The sequence below is a fragment of the Hemiscyllium ocellatum genome, chromosome 14 (genome assembly GCF_020745735.1).
Source record: "Hemiscyllium ocellatum isolate sHemOce1 chromosome 14, sHemOce1.pat.X.cur, whole genome shotgun sequence".
NCBI classification, from domain to species: Eukaryota; Metazoa; Chordata; class Chondrichthyes; order Orectolobiformes; family Hemiscylliidae; genus Hemiscyllium; species Hemiscyllium ocellatum.
In genome coordinates this window covers 74,271,390-74,295,669 of record NC_083414.1, presented here as the reverse complement: position 1 = coordinate 74,295,669, position 24,280 = coordinate 74,271,390, and the positions used below count along the sequence as shown (strand labels likewise).

At 41.1% G+C, this 24,280-nt stretch overlaps 2 protein-coding genes across 3 annotated transcripts in view; both read right to left on the bottom strand.

The window, feature by feature from the left end:
- Nucleotides 1-1,573, bottom strand: part of LOC132822428 (uncharacterized) — a 40,868-nt gene extending 39,295 nt beyond the window's left edge. For both annotated transcript variants that reach the window (XM_060835807.1, XM_060835808.1), the window contains exon 1: nt 1,493-1,573. The gene's annotated coding sequence lies outside the window, so the exon portion shown is untranslated. The remainder of the gene's footprint in view (nt 1-1,492) is intronic.
- Nucleotides 1-11,344, bottom strand: part of LOC132822427 (NCK-interacting protein with SH3 domain-like) — a 230,825-nt gene extending 219,481 nt beyond the window's left edge. Inside the window, exon 1 of the mRNA XM_060835805.1 lies at nt 11,131-11,344. Coding sequence (XP_060691788.1) covers nt 11,131-11,301 — 171 coding nt within the window. The 5' untranslated portion in view covers nt 11,302-11,344. The remainder of the gene's footprint in view (nt 1-11,130) is intronic.
- Between the last annotated feature and the right edge of the window lie 12,936 nt (nt 11,345-24,280).

The following is a 24,280-nucleotide window of genomic DNA, read 5'->3' as shown; positions in this document are numbered from 1 at the left end:
AGATCATGTAAGAGAAAGAGGGAGGGAGAACACTCACTGAGAGAGAGAGAGAAAATCGGGTTACGTAAAGACCGTATCAATTTCATTTGCAGCCTTTTTGATTGTGGGTTGACATGAAAAATCACTGAATAAAAGCTAAGGATTGTTGAAAGGTTACTTCACTTCTTGGAAGCAGCACACCTGACACTCATTGCATGTGTTGTTTACACAGTTGTTAGTTCAAGCAGTTGGGGAAAGTCTAGTTACAGATAGGCTGGACTATGGGCTGTGTAGAAATGAGATTTAGCCAGCTACAAGTAACTGGTTGTTCAACCACAGATCAATACCAAAGATTTCCTGCTGCCAACAATTATGCATTTGGCTCCCAGGCAGCTGAACAGTTTGGAAGTGTGAATGGGTTTGGGTCACAGCTCTCAGATCTCTGGAAAGGAAGGAGCTGTTTCTACTCTGCAATGAACAGCATATCAAGCAGTTTTATTTACTTTTATCAGTTGCTGTAGGCTGTGACTTTTAATCACTAAGTCAGAGACGTATCCTGTGGACGGGGACCACTGAACTGCTTCTCCGTCTTTCCCTCAGTACATAATACCTGCATCTTTATGTACGTATGTGTATGTAGAGGGGGCATTTATAAGGGGGTTAGTGTTTTAACTAGAAGACATATTGAAAGTTCATAGTTGTTTACCTAAAGCTACAGTCTGAATTATTAATAATTTATGGTCATTCTTGCCTGTGCTATCTATCAATCTGGGTCCACAAGACATTGAGCAATTCTGCTTATTTTTCGAATTATTAAATTTCTGAGATAACTCCAGTGCCTCATTTTCAACGTGCTGCTCCAGTGAAGTGTAACAGTTAATAGACTGACACTTTTAGTACTTAAAGCTTTTAGAAGTAGAACACAAAAAAAGTGTAGGAATAAATATTTATTTCCATTTCCTTCACCTTCAAATGATATTGTGAAACAGGCAATCCTACATTGCACTCACAAATACCAATGCCCATATCTGCATTAGCCAAGGACGAATCCAGGGAGAATGTGCTTTTTAAAAAAAAACAAAATCGATACAGCTCTACTGAATGTCATTGAGTTCATTTCAGCTCTCTGTCATTAGAAATCCAAATCACTTTCAAAGCAGTACAATGTAAGAAATCAAAAAGCTGATGCCTATCTAAAAGCTGTGGTTACATTTTGCAAAAAAAATGTCAATGCGGGAAACAAGTAAGTCACAGCTCTTCACTTTTCTCTATTTCTAAACTTCATCCACAGCCGTCATCTGATTCAGAAAAGGTGGCAGAAATCTGCAGGAATAATAACAATGATGAACTCAAAGAAAATACATCCTTTGCAAATTTCCATTTTTGAAATCATACTTTCACTGCCAACAGCAGTCAAGTTTGTGCTAACTTTCCATTGGACAGGTAGTTATTCAATGTCATTACTACCCCCAACCCCCCTTCCCACTTAGTGCAGGTAAATTATGAATCTTACCTTGGCAAGAAATTTTGTGTACATCATCAGGTGTTTCTCAGTGGTAATATCCGAACTCTCATCAACAACCAGAGAATGAACGCGAGCTTGTTTTAATGCTATTAGGTTTTCTGCCTCAACGGGTTCATTTAGAGCTGCAACAAACTGCCAACTATAATTTTTACTCCTGTGGCGTCTACCCAATGACACACCATGGCTCTCTATTAACCTAAAAATAAAAAAATTATTGTGATAAAGAGATGAAGACAACACATAAGAAAGAAAGAAACTATAGAAACAGTCTTTACCTGTGCAAGCTTTTAGCTTTGGATATGGGCAACTGTTCCTTGATTAGCCAAAGAACATTTCTGAGGAGGTGAACAACATCCTCTTTTGAGTCACTGTTCAGAGCATCAGTAAACAGCGCCTTCTCCCAGTTGGCTGCATTTAACGGAACTGACAGCGCCTGAAGGTGTTCCCTACTGGCCAGGTGGCGAAGCAAGTAATCTTTTTTCCACCCACCTTGCGGTTGGGACCTACCGCTTGTCCACTCTGTATCAGTAATGCTATTATCAACACAGACTCTAAAATAGAAGACATCAAAAATGACTGTTTCATGCATAATCTCAATGAACTTTGCATTAATACCTGATTGTTAAATAGTTATGCTTACTTGCAATAGCACTTGTTCTGCTGCTCATCAAATAGAAAACAGAACAATCGTGGGTCCATTTGAATCCATGACTTTATCCCACAGTTACTGCCTTTACACTTTTTCATCATGCCAAAATCAATGTCAGGGGTTTCTTTCAGTTCATCATCAAAACAATTGGCGTAGTTATCAGGTCCTTTGTCATCATCTTCATCAATCTCATGGCCATTAGCAAAATCCCCTTCAGCATTCTGCAAAGCAAAGATGAGGACAGGGCATTTCAAATGACTGATTTAAAATCTAAATCACTGAAAACATGTTTTAAAAAATCAAAATTATTACCTCAGGTGATCTTGTAGTTTTACGGTGAAACAATTCTAAAATAGAGCGATGCATTGTATGTCCATCCAAACTGGAAAAATGTGAAACATGAAGTTAAAAATAAAATACGAAATGCTCAAATAAAAGAATGATAAATTTTAAATGTGTTTTTATCCTTTCTGCTTTTGTAAACAATAAAAACTTTTAAATATTTTGAATGGCTTCACACCTGACTTTCCATTAATATTCAATTATCTGTGTTCCAACTTTAGAATATCTTTTAGCATTGCCTTCGCTAATGTTTTGATTTCAAATGAATCCTCAACTAGTTAAATTAAAAATGTAATCACTTAATACACACTCAATCTAGGGATCTTTCTATAACTGACAAATTCATGTCACTTTAGCCTACCTTTTGGTACTTCTGAGATATCAGGGCTCTTTGGTACACTGAACATCATTGAATGAATTGCCAGTTATTGCAAACATTTCAAAAAAAATACTAAAGTTGGTAAATACGGGATCAAGAAACTACTTTAAAAAGTCAATTCTTTACACTTCTGAAATAAGGTCTGAAAAAATCTTGTTGGCTGACTCTATCCAATCACCAACTAATTCTCCATTGTTCAATCAGACATGTCCAAACACACTAAAAAGCCTTCACAAATCAGTATGTTCAATTACATCACAATGCTGTGTAGCCTTTGCACAATAGCTCCTGTGTGCTCCATTACTGTTAATTAATCACTGCTTGTTTCTATGATTGCACTGCAATAATGAATTGTTTATGTAATTTCTCAAACATATTTCTATCCCAAATGTCTATCTCTGCTCACTGGAACTTCAAAAGCCTAATTTAAGTATTGCAAATTTTATGTCTCCTTCAAAGCCTTAACACCCCCACAGTACTGTATAAATCTTATTGAAAGGAATAAAAACACATTTAAAAACACACTATATATTATTTTCCTCTTACCTTTCAAAACTTAACTTGCACCCTTTTAGCGTCACAACTGCACATGAAAACCAGCTGGTCCTTCCACAGCCTTGCTGAGTTCCTCCAAAGTTGCCCATCTTGTGAACGAATAATTTGTCGATTCTCAAAAGCTTCAGCAGTCTTTTCCCCACTTCAGCCGCAAAGCCTCCTCAAGTCCCCAAGACCACCATAAAAAAAGATTGAAAACTAAAGACCATAGATCCAGAGCCCTGATCGACATACATCTGACCACAGGCTGGGTTTAAAAATACATGGGGAGGGGGGGGGCGGAAAACTGTGTTTCAGTGCTAATTTGTGGGGCAGAAGAAAACAGCAAGCACAAGAGACCACAAAACAGTTCTGTGGGAAATGCGCTTGTACATTTATGGAAACACCCTCTTGCCTATTCTGTACATTTGTAAGGAAGGCTAAAATATCACCTTTACATGCACATTTGTCCCTTTGCCCTCCCCCCCCCCCCCTCCCACAAACCCAAATATGTATTTCCTCCACATTCACAGGAGATCTCTAGGCAACGTGCGTGCATTCAACCTGAACCGAGAACTGTATTCACATATGCATTTGGACTACCTGTTTAATCGCTATTAGAGTGTTTTTAAAGAGAGCTTCATATTTCTGCTATATCCTGCAGCATTAGTTTAGTCCAATTTACACAAGATGCTGTACTGGTGAAAAGAATTACAAGTTTTCAGATTTGTAATCTCTATTAATGCAAAAATACTGTCAGAAATGATCTTTCTACGATCATCAATAAATGAAATAGACATCTAAAAGATTTCAATACATATTTCATTACTCTACATTTTGTGGTGCATTTTTCTGATTATTCTCCTCAACATTTAAGGAATTTCTTACCCACCCAAAACTTTCAAGACTGGAACAATTGAACAAATACTAATATTATGTGTTAGATCTACAATGTCATAAATAGGCTATTTACATGCAATTTAAATATTTAAGATATGCAAAATAAAAAATTACGGGATTGAAAATGACTTAAAATATAATTTATACACAGCTGGCAATAAATACCACCACAGTAACAGCCAACAAAACAAAAATACTCAATGGTGATCTAAGGCTGGTTAGAAAAGGTGCTCTCTCAACCAAAGTTGAAAATGACTAGTGTACAAACGTATTGATCATCAAAACGGTATTACTATTTATTGCTGCTTTTGTTACGACAAATCAGACCACTTAAACTCAACTCTTCTACAAGCAACTGAGAACGTACAAGATATCATGTGCATCCATATAGACCTATTCCAATTGTAATTTGCCAAAATGTGCTCAGCCAACTTATAAACTATGATGTCGTTAAGAAAGACAAGGAAGTGAACAGAATTTAAATAGCAGACAGAGATTTAAAATTCTGTATAAAACATCAGAACAAAGGTTATTAGACCATCCTTCCCCATTGGATTTAACACCAAGTATAGCATCGCCTGAGTTCAGTAACTACAGATTGTGACACCTAAAATATCCAGATTTGTGAAGCAAAAGTGGAGAAACAGAGTTTAAGCTACAGATCAGCAGTGGCCAAACAGAAGAGGACAGGCTTGATGGGCAGAATGGCCAAGTCTTGCTGCGCTGTATGCACAAAAGTAACAGAGAAAAGGAAGCAAATGCCTGAAAAATAATATAAGAGAGGGCTGCAACAACCAGTCCCAGGGTTACAAAACTCAAAATGCAATTTACTACGTTCAAACTTGCAAGTAAAACTTGACTCAAAGCTTAAATACCAACACCTGCCACAACCACAACCAAAATTTCAAAGGTCGCTTCAAGCATTGCTTTTATATGTTAACTGTTATTCCCAATAGTATTTCTCCAACATATAGTCTCCTACATCTAGACAAATGGCTGCAAAGCAGTCAGAAGGGCAAATAGCCACATGGAATTACACTCAAGTTGTTTGAAACCAGTCAGATCTTAAGACCCATTCTTCTTTCTGTCTAGGAAGCGAATGGCACTATTAGATAATGACATTACAGCAGTATCTAACAATTTCCTAAATCCAATTTCTTTTAAAGCATCCTAATGAATATCACACAAGTCTAACCTACAAGGGCTTGTTTTATCTTATTTTCAATATATTGCTTTTGGGATAATCAGAGACATTCAGTAAGAGGCTACCCAAATGCAAGTACTTTCTGTATTAATGGCAAGGATGTAAATTAATAAATGGTTAATCAATAGCTGTTGGCCTTGCCATTAAAACAATACAATTAACTTGAAACTCAGTCAAAAAAATAATCTTTCTCTGAAAGGCACTAGTTATGTTTTCAGATATACAAGATCTACAAGTTACTCTTGTAGATTTGTTAAGTGTTTTAATTATACATTTGTTACAGCTCTGTAACTTAACTTTTAGCAAACATGCCTGTTAATGTGCAAATAGTTAACTAGCACAATTTTAAATAGCTTAAATACGAGTACCCTTTTACAGGATATTTACATCTCCAATGAACAGAATGGTTGCCAAGTGTACAGTTCATTCTGCAAGGCTGTAAGCTTGATAACTTCCTGTTCTTGACTATTGATGGTATATAAACATTTCTCTGACAAGAAATAGTTAAAAAATTGCATAATTTCATGTTACACTGTAGACAAGGCTTTACTACCCTTTTCACTGATAAGTTGGCAGAGAAACCAAATATCACCTACACCAGTATGAAATGAAACAGTGATCTACTAAAAGTCCAAGTCTTTCACTCAATTTCACACAATAAAACAGATTGGCCTTTAGTAGATCAAGTCCTGGAGAGGACTACAGTTTAAACTATCGCTCTGCATGATTGCTAAGTAATTCTTTTTTCCTCAAACCGTTTCTCCTGAACTGAATGCATTGACTTCTTGATGGGCTACAGTTGTGAGAACCCTGCTACAGTTTGCCCTGGGTGTTCAACATGCATATAAGCTACAAGTCAATGCAGTAGCAAGCTCCTCTATCTGCTTATATCCAAAAAAATCTCCATGTTCCATAAAACATCACCTGATAGTCACCAGAATTGTTCTCCCTCCTTAAACCAGGAAAACACAAGGACAACTGCAGCAAAATTCTTACAGGTACCACTGCTGTTATTAAGTTACTGAACATCGATTCCAGATTTGACTCCCAGCCTACGTATATTAGCTATTGACAAGATGCCGAGTACAACGCAAAAACAGTAAAATACCAAAGATTGAAACGATTCGTGCATAGATACCTTTAGGTTCCTAGAGCAAACCTCTAGGAACAAACCCTAGCTTTAGCAAAACAAAATCCTGGGTTGACAAAGCTGAACTTCAGAAAATAAACGCAGAAGAGCAGATATAAACAACAATCCCCATGCACTGCTTTCCCAGTTACACTCTGAACCACTGTATATATAAAGAAAAGGTTTACTGAACAGGACAAAGTTTAGAAGAAAGTGTATAATCTAACACAACACCTGCATTTGCAATGGCAAGCAATATACTGCCGTAGCACTGTGAACAATTTGGCAACAAACATAAGAATCCTCAGTGTCATTACAGTCTAACCTACACCCTGCTTTATTCTTTGACCTCCTTCTATAATGTATGTTTGTATCATACTCCCACAGTCACTGCAAAGAACAGGTTGTCCTAACCATAGTGCAGTCAACTGTTACATTATCTATGCCCAGAAAGTGCCACAATAGTGCTAATGAAGGATAATAATCTAAAGATGCTCATCAAAATAAAGAAACCATTGACAGCCAGCATCATGTCCAAACACTTCATTGTAAACTATAGTGACACATAATTCTTAGCTGAGTTAAGAGTACAAATCACTACTTCTTAACAGATACAGAATTGTGTATTGAGCAAGCTACCCTACACTCCAACAGGTATGATTCACCTCTTTCCATTAAAAAGTGAATTTAGATTTATTTCTCCAATTTTTAAAAAGGTGTGAACCCATACTATGCCATCACAGCAATGACTGTCCCTGACATTTCATTCCTTTAGTTATACCAGTTATTAAAAAATTATCAAACCCTTGATACTGCATCATCACCATATTCTTCATTTCTTTGTAGTTTTGTTTAAAACTCTGAATAACAGCAGCAATGGAACACCTCCACAGTTCCTGCACTTGTCAAGGTTTTGCTTTAAAACTCAATTGTGCCAATAGACATTCATAAATGATGGGTCTTTTCTACTTACTAACAATACCTAAACTGTAAGAGATGCCCAAGGGTTATGGTCCTACAGCACACAGCCTGAGAAAACTAAACAGAGCCCCTCACTTCTAGGAAATATTTCTCAATGGTCAGTTTATAGCAACTCTTTAAATCTGCTTGAAGTTAGAAGTGGAAAAATACCCAACAAAAACAAAAGATGAAGATATGTAGATGGAAAACGGCACTCTCATTTAAAAAAAAATTAAATAAAGGACGTACTAACAAATTACTAGATGCTCACAGAACAAAACTAGAATACTGACAAAATAAATCAATTCAAAACATGCAATAGCCAATATGCTGGTAAAATACATGTGACATGCACACATTTAACATTAAAGCAGGGGTTGAAATTCACAACTACCTGGCAAGACCAGGCAATAATATTACTTTTAACTCTTAAAAAGCTCAGCCAGCTATTAGTTGATAGAGATACTGTGACAGCCAGTTATCCCATCTGGAGATGGGGTATGAGTGGGTCATTCAGTAAGTGGAGGTATTGAACTTTGTCTCAATAAGAAAGGACTTTTCCTCCATGGATAACAAATATCACAAGCAGCTGACTGGCTACTTTATTTTATTTAAAAGAAAAGCTGAATTCAATGGAAAACACAACTCTTACCCCCACTTTAAAGTTTTAACCATTACATACTTTGAATTTGGTCAAAATTTAAAGTTACCACCATCTGGACTTTTTTTGTTTAAATTCTAAGAGAGTGAACAATGTTGGCACTATTTGTTGGCATTAAATATTTGAGAGGACACAGAGATGACCAAACAAGTGAATAATCTTTTAACAGCATTTGCCAGATCCCATCATGTGCATTAAAGACTGGAATTGGAAAAAAAGTGTGTGAAGCTTGAAAGAGTCGTTCACTCCCATAGAATAATGCAGCACACCTCAACAGTGAGCCAAGAATTCCAAGCAGACATGTTCACTCGTGCAAAGGACCACCATAACTCACTTGCACCCACTGCATTTGGGAGTTATGGCCAACTCACTGTCACCAGTGAGATATCCTAAAATGAAAGACAGGATTACTGCAGATGTCAGACTAAACAAGAGAGATCCCAATCGGTTTGAACCATTAAGTCCACAGATTTTATTGTCAGCTTTCAAACGGACAACCAATTTACTTTATGTTAAAAAGCATCAAATGCTGACTTTTGTTTAAACTAAGCTAATCCAAACATTATTTGTATTTACTATTCACAACAATATAATCACAAAATCCTTGCATCAAACTCCAGCAAGTGACATTTGTACGGAAAAATGCCAGCCAGACGTTGCAAACATAAAAATTAACATTTTTAGTGAAAGAAAATTTGAATTAGTCAGGTTTCAGCATTTTGTTTTGAAAGCCAACTACCAAAGCAAGAATATTAACTTGCAAAATGTGGGTAAATACTGAAAAAACACAAAACATGCTGAACATGCTCTTTCCAGCTCGAACTGATTTGTATGGATTAGCAGAACCCAGCTGGCTCTACGCTAGAATAGGAGATGGGGTTGATTCAAGCACAACATTTTAAAGAGTGCTGTCATTAGCTTAAAGTTCACCATCAGAACAGAATGCAGGTGCTCCAAAACTTACAGCCATTACTATACAATAAGAGCACATTCCTATTAAAGAGCTTTTGCAGTACCAACGTAAATTGTCAACCTTTCAGTACAATTCATCAACTGGAACATATGCCCAATTAGCAGCGAATTGATTGTATCTTTGACAATGAACAAGGGATTGCCTAAATTTCACTTCTTACAGCCACACTTCACTCAGCAGCAGTGTGAAAAGCCACTCCAGCAGTGATGCAATTGAACCAGGGTGACAGAGGTCACAGGGCAAAAAAACTCAATTGGTACCATGTACATAGCTCACTTGCAGTTTGAACAATTAACTGAGTTGATGTTAGGATATCACACCGGTGACAGCACATAAAAAGGCTTTTCTGCTAGAGCAGTGCAATACTATAATTCACAAGAACTACGCAGAAGTGAGTTCTTGGTCAAACACCTCACAAATGCATAACAACATAGTTAACAGCAACGTCATCTCTGGCACTGCAGTGAAATCCTGAGCACAAGGTATTGATTGGACACCCACACGCGGTCTCAATTGGCAGATGTGAGCTGACTGAATTTAAGTCAGGAACACTGCAAGTCATGATCAAAGTATTTGAACAGTGCACAGAGTGAAGAAGTTTGCTGCAAATCCTATGGTAATTGGACAGTTTTGTCTGAGTGGATGTCTTAAACTCGACTGCATTGATTCTGTGATGTATCATTTAAGATTTTATATAGCATTAAGTATGACTCCCACATGTGTATCATCATTGTTCATTCTCTCAACACGACTCACATTTACACTGCTCACAGAATCACATGAAAAGTGAAAAACAGTGTCACAAAGTAGAACATTTCAGACAGCATCAGAACACAATGTTTAGTATTCAATGGAACCATTTAAAACTGCTTGCAGACAATAAACAAATCTTCTGATGGCTGACAGCTCCCAGTTTTTCATTTGTGTGAAATGCAAGAACAACCCTTGTATTATTTGGCACTTCTGCTCTTTCACACAAATCAAATATAGGATCAGCCTCTTTAGCAATTTATCAAGTATTCTTTGGGCATTACCAGCATAGGAACCACACACAATTATCAAATGAAGCATGTAGCATCAAACACACACCTCTTCCCAAAAGAAACCAAAGGCTTAATCCCAGGGAACACCTGCTCACTGCAGGGGGCAATATCCAACACTTCTACTCAAAGACAGTGATCTTAGCCCATTTTCTCCTGCTCCTCCACTATCCCAGCCCAAGGAAACAGAAGAGCCACACACCCCAGATGTGTACTAGGACAGGCTGCTGAGCTACACAGCAGTGACCAGGACCGGGTCTGTCTTTCTTCCCCCCTCCAATTCCCTACACCACTTCCTAAGACCCAAATCTAAGTTGTATCTCCACCCCATCCCCTGCTCTGGGGAAGTGTATGAGGTAGGAATGTGGCTGACTCCCAGCCTGGCACCCCCCCTCCCCTCCCCTCAGCAATCATGGATGTACAGGACGGTGGGGGGGGTGGGAGAAACGAAGCCCACCTCCAGGTCCCTCCCTCTGCAAGGTCTTTGAACCCCACCCCAGGGCTCAAATCAACCAGCCCTTTTGGGAATATCCCCAACGCCTGGGACCTGAACCCCCTCCCCCCCAAGTCCTACAGCCCCCACATGCCCACGATCTCACCTGGCCCTCCCACGGGGCCTTACTTGCCAGCACATAGCCACCTCGAAACCTGTCACTCTCCCCTCTCCCCCCACCCCCACAGGCAGTGCCTCCTCCACGCACCCCCTCCCCCCACCATAAACAAGCTGAACCACCGCTGACAGGGTCCCTCAGCGCCCCCCCTCTCCCCCCACCCCCCCACAGGCCGTGCCCCCTTCTCTCTCCCCCCACCCCCCCACAGGCCGTGCCCCCTCCTCCCCCCCCAGCCCGGTCTCACCTGGTCTTTGACGATGTACGAGGCGGGGATGTAGCCCACCTCGCCGGTGCTGCTCTTGGACGCCAGCCACCAGTGCTGGTTGCTGCGCTCCAGGATGACGAAGCTCTCCCCCGCGGTGAAGTGAAGCGAGTGCGGCTCGGCCGAGTGGAAGGTGTACAGAGCGCGGTACATGGCGGCGGCGGCGGCGGCGATGCTCCCGCTCGGTCCCTCTCACACTGCCCCTGGCCCTCAGCGTCTAACCACCCCTCCTCCCCCCGCCCCCCAAACCGCCCAACTGTCACCGCCCCTCTCAACCACACTCACTATCCTCTATCCCTCACACACTCTATCTCTCTCTCTCTCTCCCTTCTTTCTATCCGCTTCTCTTTCGGTCCCCGCTCGCGCTCGCTCTCTCTCGGAGCCGTTCTCCGCCTGCGCGCGCACCCCCACCTCCACACTGCGGCTCCCGGCGTCAACCCAGCGGCGTCACTACGTCGTCACGCACAACGTAGCGTCACCGCGTCGCCACCCACAACGCAGCGTCACCGTGTCTCCACTCACACGCGGCGTCACGCACAACGCAGCGTCACCGCGTCTCCACCCACACGCGGCGTCACGCTCAACGCAGCGGCGTCACGCTCAACGCAGCGGCGTCACGCACAACGCAGCGTCACCGCGTCGCCACCCACCCGCGGCGTCTTAAAGGGACACTCCGCAGAGGAAACCTTTTCGGGGAGGAACAACCTCCCCCTCCCCCCCCCCCCTCCCCTCCAAGTGGCGCCTCGCAACTGTCCGGACACAGCAATTCTGGGAGTTTGGTGAATGCAGGAGGGATAGCAGGGGGAAGGAGGAGTTTTGTTTTTGTTTTGCTTTGCTGTTTTGTAACCTCTATAGGTTGGCTTTTGCTGCAATACTGAGGAAGATCCCAGTGCTGTTTGTACATAGGCCACACCACAGAGTGAATCCTATCATATAGGTGGATCATACATTTAACCTTCTGTTTATATATTCTAATGATTTTGGAGCGTGGATTGTTTTAAAAAGAGAATATTCCCGATGAAGGGCTTATGCTCAAAGCGTAAAAAGTGAGGTCTGCAGATGCTGGAGATCAGAGCTGAAAATGTGTTGCTGGTTAAAGCGCAGCAGGTCAGGCAGCATCCAAGGAGCAGGAGATCAGATGCTGCCTGACCCTGCTGTGCTTTACCAGCGCCCACTTTTTGATTCTGACCTCCAGCATCTAGTCCTCACTTTGAACTTCCCTGTTGTTTATTTTTCTTAGAACCATCTCTGATGTTCAGAGATACTTGAAACTAAACAGCAAAGCCAGCGGCTGTGCAAATTCAGTGCTGGGTCAGACAGAAGTCTAGGTCTCTCTCTGTTTGAATCACTTCCCATGTCGTCACTGCATTTGCCTCCCTTCCTCCTTTTTTAAATCAAGGCCTTTGTAAAACTCATGGACTGTAAAAGGATAAGGAGTTTATCCTTTTATATTTATGACAGGCTGCTTTAACATATTAATGCAGACATCTGGTAATAATACTTAAAAGCTCATTTCAGAACCAAGCTGTTAGTTTCTGTCTGAGCATGTGTCTATTCACTTCAGCTCAGCGAGAGACCAATCACAACAGCAGCGATGTTTCCTCCAATTTGTGAAGCCGGTTAGCACCGCTGCACCACAGCGCCAGAGACCTGGGTTCAATTCTCACCTCCAGCAACTGTCTGTGTGGAGTTTGCACGTTTTCCCAGTGTGTGTGTGGGTTTCCACCGCATGCTCTGGTTTCCTCCCACAGTCCAAAAAATTGTTGTGAATTGGCCATGCTAGACTGCCTGCAGTGTTAGGTGACAGGGCAAATGTAGTGGAATGGGTCTGGGTGGGTTGCTCTTCGGAGCGTCAGTGTCGACTCGTTGGGCCGAAGGGCCTGTTTCCACACTGTAAGTAATCTTTAAAAAAAGAGTTTAGTTGGGGGGTGGGCAGACAGTGAAAATTGCCTGACTACTTAAGGATTATGGCTGAAAATGTGTTGCTGGAAAAACGCAGCAGGTCAGGCAGCATCCAAGGAGCAGGAAAATCGACGTTTCAGGCATGAGCCCTTCTTCAGGAATGAGGATTACTTAAGGATTATGGTCAGGGACAAACAGGTGTGATTGCAAGCAAAGCAAGTAAGAGGACCCAAAGCATAGGAACTGTAGATTTGTTTGAGAGTAGGTTTGAGGCCCTTTCAACTTGGCTTTATGAGAGTTTGGGCTGTGGGGTAGTTGAGCATTGTAGTACGGGAATCCATTCAAGTGAGAGGAATTACAGTAGAATACAGAATAGTAGAATACAGTATACTGAGTAGAATTGGCACTGTTCTCAACGGCAAAGAGCAAGGCCGGATTACCTGGAAGTGTTGAAAAGAAATCTGAAATGGGAGAGGCAGTTGCCACGGTCAGCTTAGGTACCAATGATATACACAGGACAAAGAAGGGGTTCTGCATCGTCTACATGAGGAGCTAAACACCAAATTTTGAAGCAAACCTTTGAAAATTTTGAAAGATTATTACATCAGCAACATGTAAATCAACAGCAGATTAGGGAGATGATAGCATGCACTGATTGCAAAGACTGTTGTGGGAGATGTGGGAGGATTGCAGTTCATGAGGCATTGGCACCAGTCCTGGAGATTATGGAATCTGAACCACAGAGATTGTCCCCACCTGAATTGTGCTGAAGCCAGTTGAGTGAGCTGTAAAACCAGGAAAGTAGAGAGCATTTTGAACCAAATAGTTGGGGGCAAGAGATGAAATTTGGGAAGAGACATCGAATGTCTCAGAGTAGTGACAAGCAGATAAAGGTACTAATATGGGCAATGCTAAATAGATCACACAGGATGTAATGGAGAGTCCAAATCTAAGAAATAATCAGCAGGAAAGGCTAGAAGTTACAAAAAATAATAAGAGGATAAAAACAGAAGCTCTATATCTGAAAGCATATATAGCATTTGATAGTTCTATTAAACAGAGAGGTAAAACTTTAAATTAAGGAAACTAGAATCAAGAAATATTCTGGGTAGAGATGAGAAATCGTAAGGGCATGAAGCCACTTGTGGGTGTAATGTATATAGGCCCCCTAAAAGTAATCACATGGAATATAAAACAAGAAAGGTGCATCAATAATCATCGGGCGTTTCAATTTACTTTAATCTATATTAAACCTACATGCTTAAAGGACTGTAATGCTGAATGTTTTATTTCTTTATTTTTCAAATTTGTTCCTAAGATCCTGTACCTAGGTACCATTGTCCCTAAGATGGCTTCATAAGTGGTGACTTTGTAAACTTTTCACTGCACTCATGAATACATGTGACATTGAAGTTAACAGTTCATAAAATGTCTTTGAGATAGTTTATTAGAACAGCGCATAGTGGAATCATCCAGAGAGCAAGTTATATTCAACCTAGTATTGCGCAATAAGTTAGCATTAATTAATGATCTCACAGTGAATGAGCTCGTAGGAGTAGTGATTTGAATTTTTCATTCAGTTTGTGTACAAGAACAGTGGTTTAAAAAGTAGGATCTTACTGTTTCAAATGTAAATACAGTCAGTTCTGATGTAACACGATAGTTCCATTCTCATGTAATCTCGCATTATAAGAAAATCGTGTAATAGCCACTCCATTTATGCTAATTGGGCTGGAATCACATTGTAGCCAATACAGATTGGGAAACTTCGCGTTCGACAAATAAGAATCTAAATTCTTCAACTGAGTTCAAGCCAATTTGCGTGGAAGAAACAAGCATTATAGCAGAACTGACTAGAGGCAATTATGAAAGCATGTAAACAGAGCTGGCTTGTGTCAATCAGCAAATTAGACTAAAGGATAGGTCAATATCAATGCAGTGGCAGACACTTAAAGGAATATTTCAGAATACACTAAACAGATGCACGCCAGCAAAGTGGTACTCAGTAAATTTTTGGGGCTGGAGGCTGAAAAGTGTCCAGGTCCTAATGGACTTTGTCCCAGAGTCTTAGAAAAAGTGGCTAATGAAATAGTTGATGAGTTAATTCTAATTTTCCAAATTTCCCTTGATTCAGGAAAGATTCCATGAGATAAAAAGATATCAAACAAAACTCTTTTATTTAAGAAAAGGATGGGGTCAGACAGGAAGTAGGAAACGACAGACTAGTTAGCTTAACGTCTCAACTAGGGAAGATGTTGAGGCTATTAATAAAGATGTTACAGCAGGTTACTGAGCTAGGTTCAAGGTAATCAAGCAGAGTCAACATGGTTTGTTGAACACAAAATCATGTCTGACCAATCTATTGAGTTATTTGAAGATTTAGTATGCCCGGTAGATAAAAGACAGTCCAGTTCTTAGATTTCCAGAAGACATTTCACAAAGTGTCAAATCAAATTTTATTGTGGAAAGTGGAAGCTCATAGTGTAGAGCATGGAATACTGGCATTGGTAGAAGATTGGCTGGCTAATAGAAAGTAGGGAGTAGGAAGTTTTTTTTGGTGGAAATATGCAATGAATGGTGTGTTATACTGATACCTCAACACTTTCAATTAAGATATTTGAAGTAAAGATCAGACCGATACTTCACTGGAGCTAAGGATATTGCAGACAAAAAATAAGATGGTTTCTTCTTGCTGTTTATGATGGAAAGACAGTATCATTTTATTTTCTGTATTATTGATTGTGGGTTGAAAAGGAAAAAAAGTCTGTTTTAAAACCAGAAGTTATGGAAGGAATTGCTGCCCTTGTGAAAGTTACCGGAGCTCTTTGTATATGGTGTTTACACTGCTGCTTTGTTCAAGTAATGGAGCAAGATACCTATAGATGGCACAGCAATGGGGCGCATCTGCAGAATGAAATTTGACTGGCAACAAATAGCTGATTGGTTTGTGTGATTGTGGCACGTCGTGGATGCTGAAGATAATTAGCCAGACGACAACTGTCTTATTACTTAAAGTCTGGTTGAAGATTTGTAGCTCAGGTGTCCGTTGTTGTGGTTCTGTTCGCCGAGCTGGAAGTTTTTGCTACAAACGTTTCGTTCCCTGGCTAGGGAACATCATCAGTGCTATTGGAGCCTCCTGTGAAGCGCTGCTTTGCTGTTTCTTCCGGTATTTATAGTGGTTTGTTCTTGCCGCTTCCGGGTGTCAGTTTTAGCTGTAGTAGTTTGTATGTGGGGTCCAGGTCGATGTGTCTGTTGATGGATGTTCTTGCCGTTTCCGGGTGTCAGTTTCAGCTGTAGTGGTTTGTATATGGGGTCCAGGTCTATGTGTCTGTTAATGGAGTTTGTGGATGAATGCCATGCCTCTAGGAATTCCCTGGCTGTTCTCTGTCTGGCTTGTCCTATGATGGTAGTGTTTTCCCAGTCAAATTCATGTTCCTGGTTGTCTGAGTGTATGGCTACTAGGGATAGCTGGTCGTGTCGTTTTGTGGCTAGCTGATGTTCATGAATGCGGATTGTTAGCTGTCTTCCTGTTTGTCCTATATAGTGTTTTGTGCAGTCCTTGCATGGTATTTTGTAAACTACGTTGGTTTGGCTCGTGCTGACTATTGGGTCCTTTGTTCTAGTGAGTTGTTGTCTGAGTGTGGAAGTTGGCTTGTGTGCTGTTATGAGTCCTAAGGGTCGCAGTAGTCTGGCTGTCAGTTCTGAGACGCTCCTGACGTATGGTAGTGTGGCTAGTCCTTTTGGTTGTGGCATGTCCTCGTTCCGTGGTCTATCTCTTAGGCATCTGGTGATAAAGTTGCGTGGGTATCCGTTTTTGGCGAATACCTTGTATAGGTGTTCCTCTTCCTCTTTTCGCAGTTCTGGTGTACTGCAGTGTATTGTGGCTCTTTTGAATAGTGTCCTGATGCAGCTTCGTTTGTGTGTGTTGGGGTGGTTACTTTCATAGTTTAGGACTTGGTCTGTGTGTGTTGGTTTCCTGTGTACCCTTGTGGTGAATTCTCCGTTGGGTGTTCTCTCTACTAACACGTCTAGGAATGGGAGTTGGCTATCCTTTTCCCCTTCTCTCGTGAATCGTATTCCTGTGAGTGTGGCGTTGATGATTCGGTGTGTTTTTTCTATTTCTGTGTTTTTGATGATTACAAAGGTGTCATCAACGTATCTGATCCAGAGTTTGGGTTGGATTTGTGGTAGGGCTGTATGTTCTAACCTTTGCATAACTGCCTCTGCTATGAGTCCCGAGATTGGTGATCCCATGGGTGTTCCGTTGATTTGTTCGTATATCTGATTGTTGAATGTAAAGTGTGTGGTGAGGCACAGGTCTAGTAGTTTAAGTATGCCGTCCTTGTTGATAGGTTCGGCCTCCTGTGTTCTGTTATGTATGTCCAGTAGGTTGGCTATTGTTTCTCTGGCTAGGGTTTTGTCAATTGATGTGAACAGTGCCATCACGTCGAATGATACCATGGTTTCTTCTTTGTCTATGTGTGTATTCCTGATGATGTCCAAGAATTCCTGTGTTGATTGTATGGAGTGTTTGGATCCGCTGACTAGGTGTTTCAGTTTTTGTTGTAGTTCTTTGGCCAATTTGTATGCTGGTGTCCCTGGTAGTGATACTATGGGTCTGAGTGGGATGTCTGGTTTGTGTACTTTGGGTAGTCCGTAGAATCTGGGGGTGTTGTTGCTTTCAGGTTTCATTCTTTGCTGGTCCGCTTTGGTTATCTGTCCATTTTTTTGTAGATTCCTTAGTGTGTTGATTATTCTTAGTGTGTTGATAAACGACACGACCAGCTATCCCTAGTAGCCATACACTCAGACAACCAGGAACATGAATTTGACTGGGAAAACACTACCATCATAGGACAAGCCAGACAGAGAACAGCCAGGGAATTCCTAGAGGCATGGCATTCATCCACAAACTCCATTAACAGACACATAGACCTGGACCCCATATACAAACCACTACAGCTGAAACTGACACCCGGAAGCGGCAAGAACATCCATCAACAGACACATCGACCTGGACCCCACATACAAACTACTACAGCTGAAACTGACACCCGGAAGCGGCAAGAACAAACCACTATAAATACCAGAAGAAACAGCAAAGCAGCGCTTCACAGGAGGCTCCAATAGCACTGATGATGTTCCCTAGCCAGGGAACGAAACGTTTGTCTTATTACTTCCTGAGCAGTTTGAACTATACATTGAGAAACCTTCGGATCTTAGGAAGGGCAAGTTGTGAGTGCCTCTCTCTCTCTCTCTTCCTGCAGTAAAAAAAATACCCAAAGTCTGAAAAAAGCCAGTTATATTCTCTCACCTGTTGTGGTAATCTGGTGCCCTTAACTAAGACACTAAGAGACTTTGCCATAAGTGTACAAATCGCCTCCTGTGAAGGTACATAGAGAAAAGAAACTGAAGAAGCAAAAAGGATCATCTCAATGAACCATGCAGATAGGTGCTGTTGAACTGTGGTTCTGAGTCTTTTTATCCCCCTTCACCCAAAAACCCAATTTCTTTTGTTTGTCTATGACTTTTTATTTAAGTGTGAAAAGGTTTTAAAAGAAAGGGTGGGTTTTAACCAGTACAGCTACACATTGATTATTCATATTATTTGTTTTTGATTAGAATTTACTTGTTTGCGATGAACAAAAATACTGAAGTGCAGGAACCAGGTCAGTATTTTCTTTTAATCCAATTCTAACAGATATGCGAATCATGGCCTTTGAGTACTTGGATGTAACCATTAACTTTATTGGTAACCAAGGAGTAATGAGGCTTCAGAATCAGCGCACTTTCCCAATGAGATAATTCCAAATTATCTTATATTCATGGCTTTGTGTTTCCTTTTATTTTGTGGAATAAACTTATGTTCAGCTGTTAAAATCACATTGGTAGAGTCTTGGGCTTATGTTCAGTGACTGGCTACCACAGTAACTAAACTGCAATATTTGAAGGTGCTGCTGTTGGACTGTGGGAAACAGAGTTAAGAATCACACAACACCAGGTTATAGTCAACAGGTTTGTTTGGAAGCAGTAGTTTTCAGAGCGCTGCTCCTTCAGGTAGCTGTGGAGTATAAGATAATAAGATACAGAAGTCAGAGAATAGGTGCAGGAGTAGGCCATTCTGCCCTTCGAGCCTGCAACACCATTCAATATGATCATGGCTGCTCATTCTTAATCAGTATTCTGTTCCTGCCTTATCTCCATAACCCTTGATTCCACAATCCTTGAGAGCTCTATCCAACTCTTTCTTAAATGAATCCCGAGACTGGGCCTCCACTGCCCTCTGGGGCAGAGCATTCCACACAGCCACCACTCTCTGGGTGAAGAGGTTTCTCCTCATCCCTGTCCTAAATGGTCTACCCCGTATTTTTAAGCTGTGTCCTCTGGTTCAGCACTCATCCATCAGTGGAAACATATTTCCTGCCTCCAGAGTGTCCAATCCTTTAATAATCTTATATGTCTTAATCAGATCCCCTCTCAGTCTTCTAAACTCAAAGGTATACAAGCCCAGTCCCTCCAGTCTTTCAGTGTAAGGTAATCCCGCCATTCCAGGAATTGACCTCGTGAACCTACGCTGCACTCCCTCAATAGCCAGAATGTCTTTCCTCAAATTTGGAGACCAGAACTGCACACAGTACTCCAGGTGTAGTCTCACCAGGGCCCTGTACAGCTGCAGAAGAACCTCTTTGCTTCTATATTCAATCCCTCTTGTTATGAAGGCCAGCATGCTATTAGCCTTCTTCACTACCTGCTGTACCTGCATGCTTACCTCCATTGACTGGTATACAAGAACACCCAGATCTCTCTGTACTGTCCCTTTACCTAAATTGATTCCATTTAGGTAGTAATCTGCCTTCCTGTTCTTGCCACCAAAGTGGATAACCATACATTTACCCACATTAAACTGTATCTACCATGTATCTGACCACTCTCCTAAGTTGTCCAGGTCACCCTGTAATCTCCTAACATCTTCATCACATTTCACCCTGCCACCCAGCTTTGTATCATCAGCAAACTTGCTCATGTTATTACTAATACCATCTTCTATATCATTAACATATATTGTTAAAAGCTGCGGTCCCAGCACGGATCCCTGCAGTACCCCACTGGTCACCGCCTGCCATTCCGAAATGGAGCTGTTTATCACTACTCTTTGTTTCCTATCAGCCAACCAACTTTCAATCCAAGTTAGTACTTTGCCCCCAATACCATGTGCCCTAAATTTGCTCACTAACCTCCTATGTGAGACTTTATCAAAAGCTTTCTGAAAGTCCAGGTACACTACATCTACTGGATCTCCCTTGTCCATCTTCAGAGTTACATCCTCAAAAGATTCCAGAAGATTAGTCAAGCATGATTTCCCCTTCATAAATCCATGCTGACTCTGACCTATCCTGTTACCACTATCCAGATGTGTCGGAATTTCATCCTTTCCAATTGACTCCAGTATCTTTCCCAACACTGAGGTTAGACTAACTGGTCTATAATTTCCTGTTTTCTCTCTCCCACCTGAAAAAGTGGTACACCCTCCAATCCGCAGGAACTGATCCCAAATTTTATAGCAAAAGGATTACAGTATCATCAAGTTGTAATGACATATTAAGCAATTTCAGATCTAAATGATGAAAGACTTAATCTGAATTTGTTTAATATCTCATTACAGCTCGATGACAGTGTAACGCTTTTGGTATAAATTCTGTGCCTTATGAACTTAATACTCCACAGCTATCTATAAAGGGACAGCGCTTCAAAGGCTAGTGCTTCCAAATAAACCTGTTGGGCTATAACCTGGTGTTGTGTGATTCTTAACTTAAACTGCAATAGTGAAACTTGTGGAATCCAGTATTACTGTCATCTGACAGTAATATAAAGAATGCTATCTAACTCTCAGAGAAACTGAAAGACACCATTCTGCCCATCACATCTGGTTGTGTTATTTCGTGGTTGATTTGTATCTAACCTGTCACCCTTAAAACAACATTGGAATCAAAAGCAAATTTTGAAGTTTGCAAATGCTAGTTGATACTGAGAAGGACTGTAATTTTAATGAACATGCAGATTAGGGGAATAATTGGTGAGCTATTGGAAGTTCAACATCGAGAAATGTGAGGCAGTTGGACGATGAGGGAAAGTCATTAATGGCTTGGAAGATGTGGGAGAAGGGAAACCATTTTGAGTGTGGAAGCCATGTTCCCTGACTGGAGCAGACATGTTAGCTAAATTGCTGACAGCCATTCACAGGAATTGACTGTGAACAGCCATTTCCCTGACCGGAGGGAAACATTAGTAAAACGGCCCACGAATTGGATTCTCTCTCACTGACAATGCTGCTGTACCCCTGCACCCAATGATAAGTCCCCTGAGGGGTCTCTCTCTGTCTCCATGGGAGCTCCTACTAAAATAATGCCCCTGCAGACAAGATGTCCCCAAACTATTTAATATTAATAATCACTGACCATTTGCCAGTATGGACAAGATACTACTCAATGAGTTTCAATTGTTCAACTAATCAATGGTCTTAGACCAATAATATTGTCAGCCTCCTGTTATTATTGTTCAATTAATCAATGTTGTTAGACCAGTAGTATTGTTAGCCATTTTAATATTGTTAAATTATCTATCGTAGTTAGACCTGTATTGTTCTGTAATCAACAATCAGCCATTTGTAACCCTTTATAAACTGTATATGCCCACAACTGAGCGGAAAGGTGGAGTGTGGAGTGTGGAGTGGACATCAGTGTGGAGTGGCCATTCCGAGCTGAGTGGTCATTAACCTCTTCCCACCATATCGTAAAATAAACAAACGTGTCAATTTCACAAGGTCTGCGTTTATTGGAAATGGGACATTTCTCTGACAGAAGGTACATGTCTAGATGGGGAAAAGCGACAGTGAGATCTCTGACAAATACAACCCTCATTGAAAGGCGTGCCACATGTTAGCAAGGCCTTAGAAAAAAACGAACCAAATAATATGTTTTAATTTCTAAGGGATAATATTGATAAGGTGAGAAGATGTGCTTAAACTCTACCAAGCCTTGCTTAGAGCTTTCATAGCATCATACAGCACAGCAAAGGCCCTTTAGCCCATCATGTCGGCTCCGACTAAAACTGAAATTTGAATTTTTGGTAATTTTTAATCAGGGGTTTTATCGGATTAGTACTGTAGAAGGGGAAGATATAAGATAGGTTCAAGAAAGGAGTTGGAAATAGTTGGTAGTTAACTATTCTCTGTTATAGTTTAAGAAATAAAGTTGTTAATTTTTACTTTAAATAGTCACCTTTGGGATAGCTCTTGGCCTCTTGAATTTTCACAGATTGCCGCACAGGGTAAATCTTCTCTGCGTTGCTGGTTTAAATTAAGCAGGAGGGTTTACCATTGTCGTAACAGTGGGGAGTATGGACCTAATGAGAGAGTCCCAGAGGGAACGGTCCCTGCAAAAAGCAGAAAGGCTTCCACCATTACTTTGATGGTGGAGTCAGACAGCAGGTGGCAGAAATAGTCGAGGATGATGCTTTGGACTTGGAGATTAGTGGGGTGGAATGTGAGAATCAGGGGGACGCTATCCTTGTTAGGGTTTGGGGAGTGCAGAAAATGGAGGAGATGCGTTTGAGGGCATCATTGATCACTGGGGAGGATAAATTACAGTCCTTGAGGTAGAAGGATATCTGGCATGTCCTGGAGTGGAATCACTCATCCTGGGAGCTGATACGGCGGAGGCGGAGGAATTGGGTATAAGGGATTGCATTTTTGCAGGAGAAAGGGTGGGAAGAGATGTAATCGAGGTAGCTGTGGGAGTCAGAGGGTTTGTAATAGAGGGCGGTGCTGAGTCGGTTGCCGGAGATGGAGAGGTACATGGAGGGGAGAGAGGTGTCAGAGATGGTCCAGGTGAATTTGAGGTCAGGGTGGAAGGTGTGAGTGAAGTGAATGAACTGTTTGAGCTCGTTGTGGGGGCACAAGGCAGCACCGATACAGTCATTGATGTAGTGGAGGAAAAGCTGGGGAATGGTGCTGGTGTAGCTGCAGAATGGGGACTCTTCCACGTACCCTATAAAGAGGCAGGCATAGCCTGGACCCATGCAGGTAACCATGACTACCTCTCTGGTACACAGGCTTTGGGTGTTGAATCAGATTTTAATTAGCAGGGATCTGTGACAGCAAAAGAAATCAACAATACTGGAAAAAAACGGTTTGAACTGACAATAATCAGCCTTTATTGATAGTACTGCGGCATTTTAGGCTGAAGCTCAAGAGAAGGAGAGATACAAGGTGTTCTCAATTTCTCTTCCAAGTTTCGCCCCTTTACAATACTTTAAAATCGGTTGACAAATTATCATGAAATACCTATCATCCATAACACTGAACTTTGTCTTATTAGTTTTCCAAAACATTGATCATTTGCGTCATTCCATAACTTTGTTTCTGTGTGCAGATGTTTTGTTTAGCCTAAAATCTGCAGTTCAAGATATATAAGGAGCCACTAAGAAGATTACTGAAGTTTTATCAAGGTTACAGAATTTCTTTACATTCAGCCTGTCATGAATGCTGGTTCTGATCTTTTGCCACAGTCTTTTTTAGCTTACTGATCTGTAACCCAGGACTATGGCCATTTTTTTCCCATCATGCAGTGTTAAATGTTCCCCATAATACCACATGGGGAGTCACTCGCTGCAAGATTGCCAAGCTCTAAAGCGCTCTTGCAGAAACTTAACTATGTTTTGAGTTTGGACCAAACCACCGCTATAAATGGTCACCCCGGACAGGATCAAATGCAAATTATATTCCGATCCGGATTTGGAACCAGAGCATTTCATTTTGCAATATATCAAAAAGGTGAGCTGCGGGGCAGTTCCTAAGAGAATAAATCTGTAGGATTCCGCAATTCAAACAAAAATAAACTCTGCTACACAACATTAGAGCAGCAACATGTGCAATATATTTCAAGCACCAGTATTAAAATGTGACAACTATAAGTAATATACCGTGGTCAAACATCAATCAGTACACTTTAAATAGCAAGGCGATCAAGACAGATCACAGATATCTCTCAGCTACTCCCTCAACTTTTACTGATCCAGTGAGTCATCTAATCTCATTAAAATTTATAAGGGATTATAATTCATCTTTTGCTAATCTGGCCTTGACATTCTGTTAATTGCCCTCTTGTCATGGGTCTATGCTCCCCTGGAACCAAAAACTGCATTGCAGTACTTAGTTTTTGCCCCAGCTAGT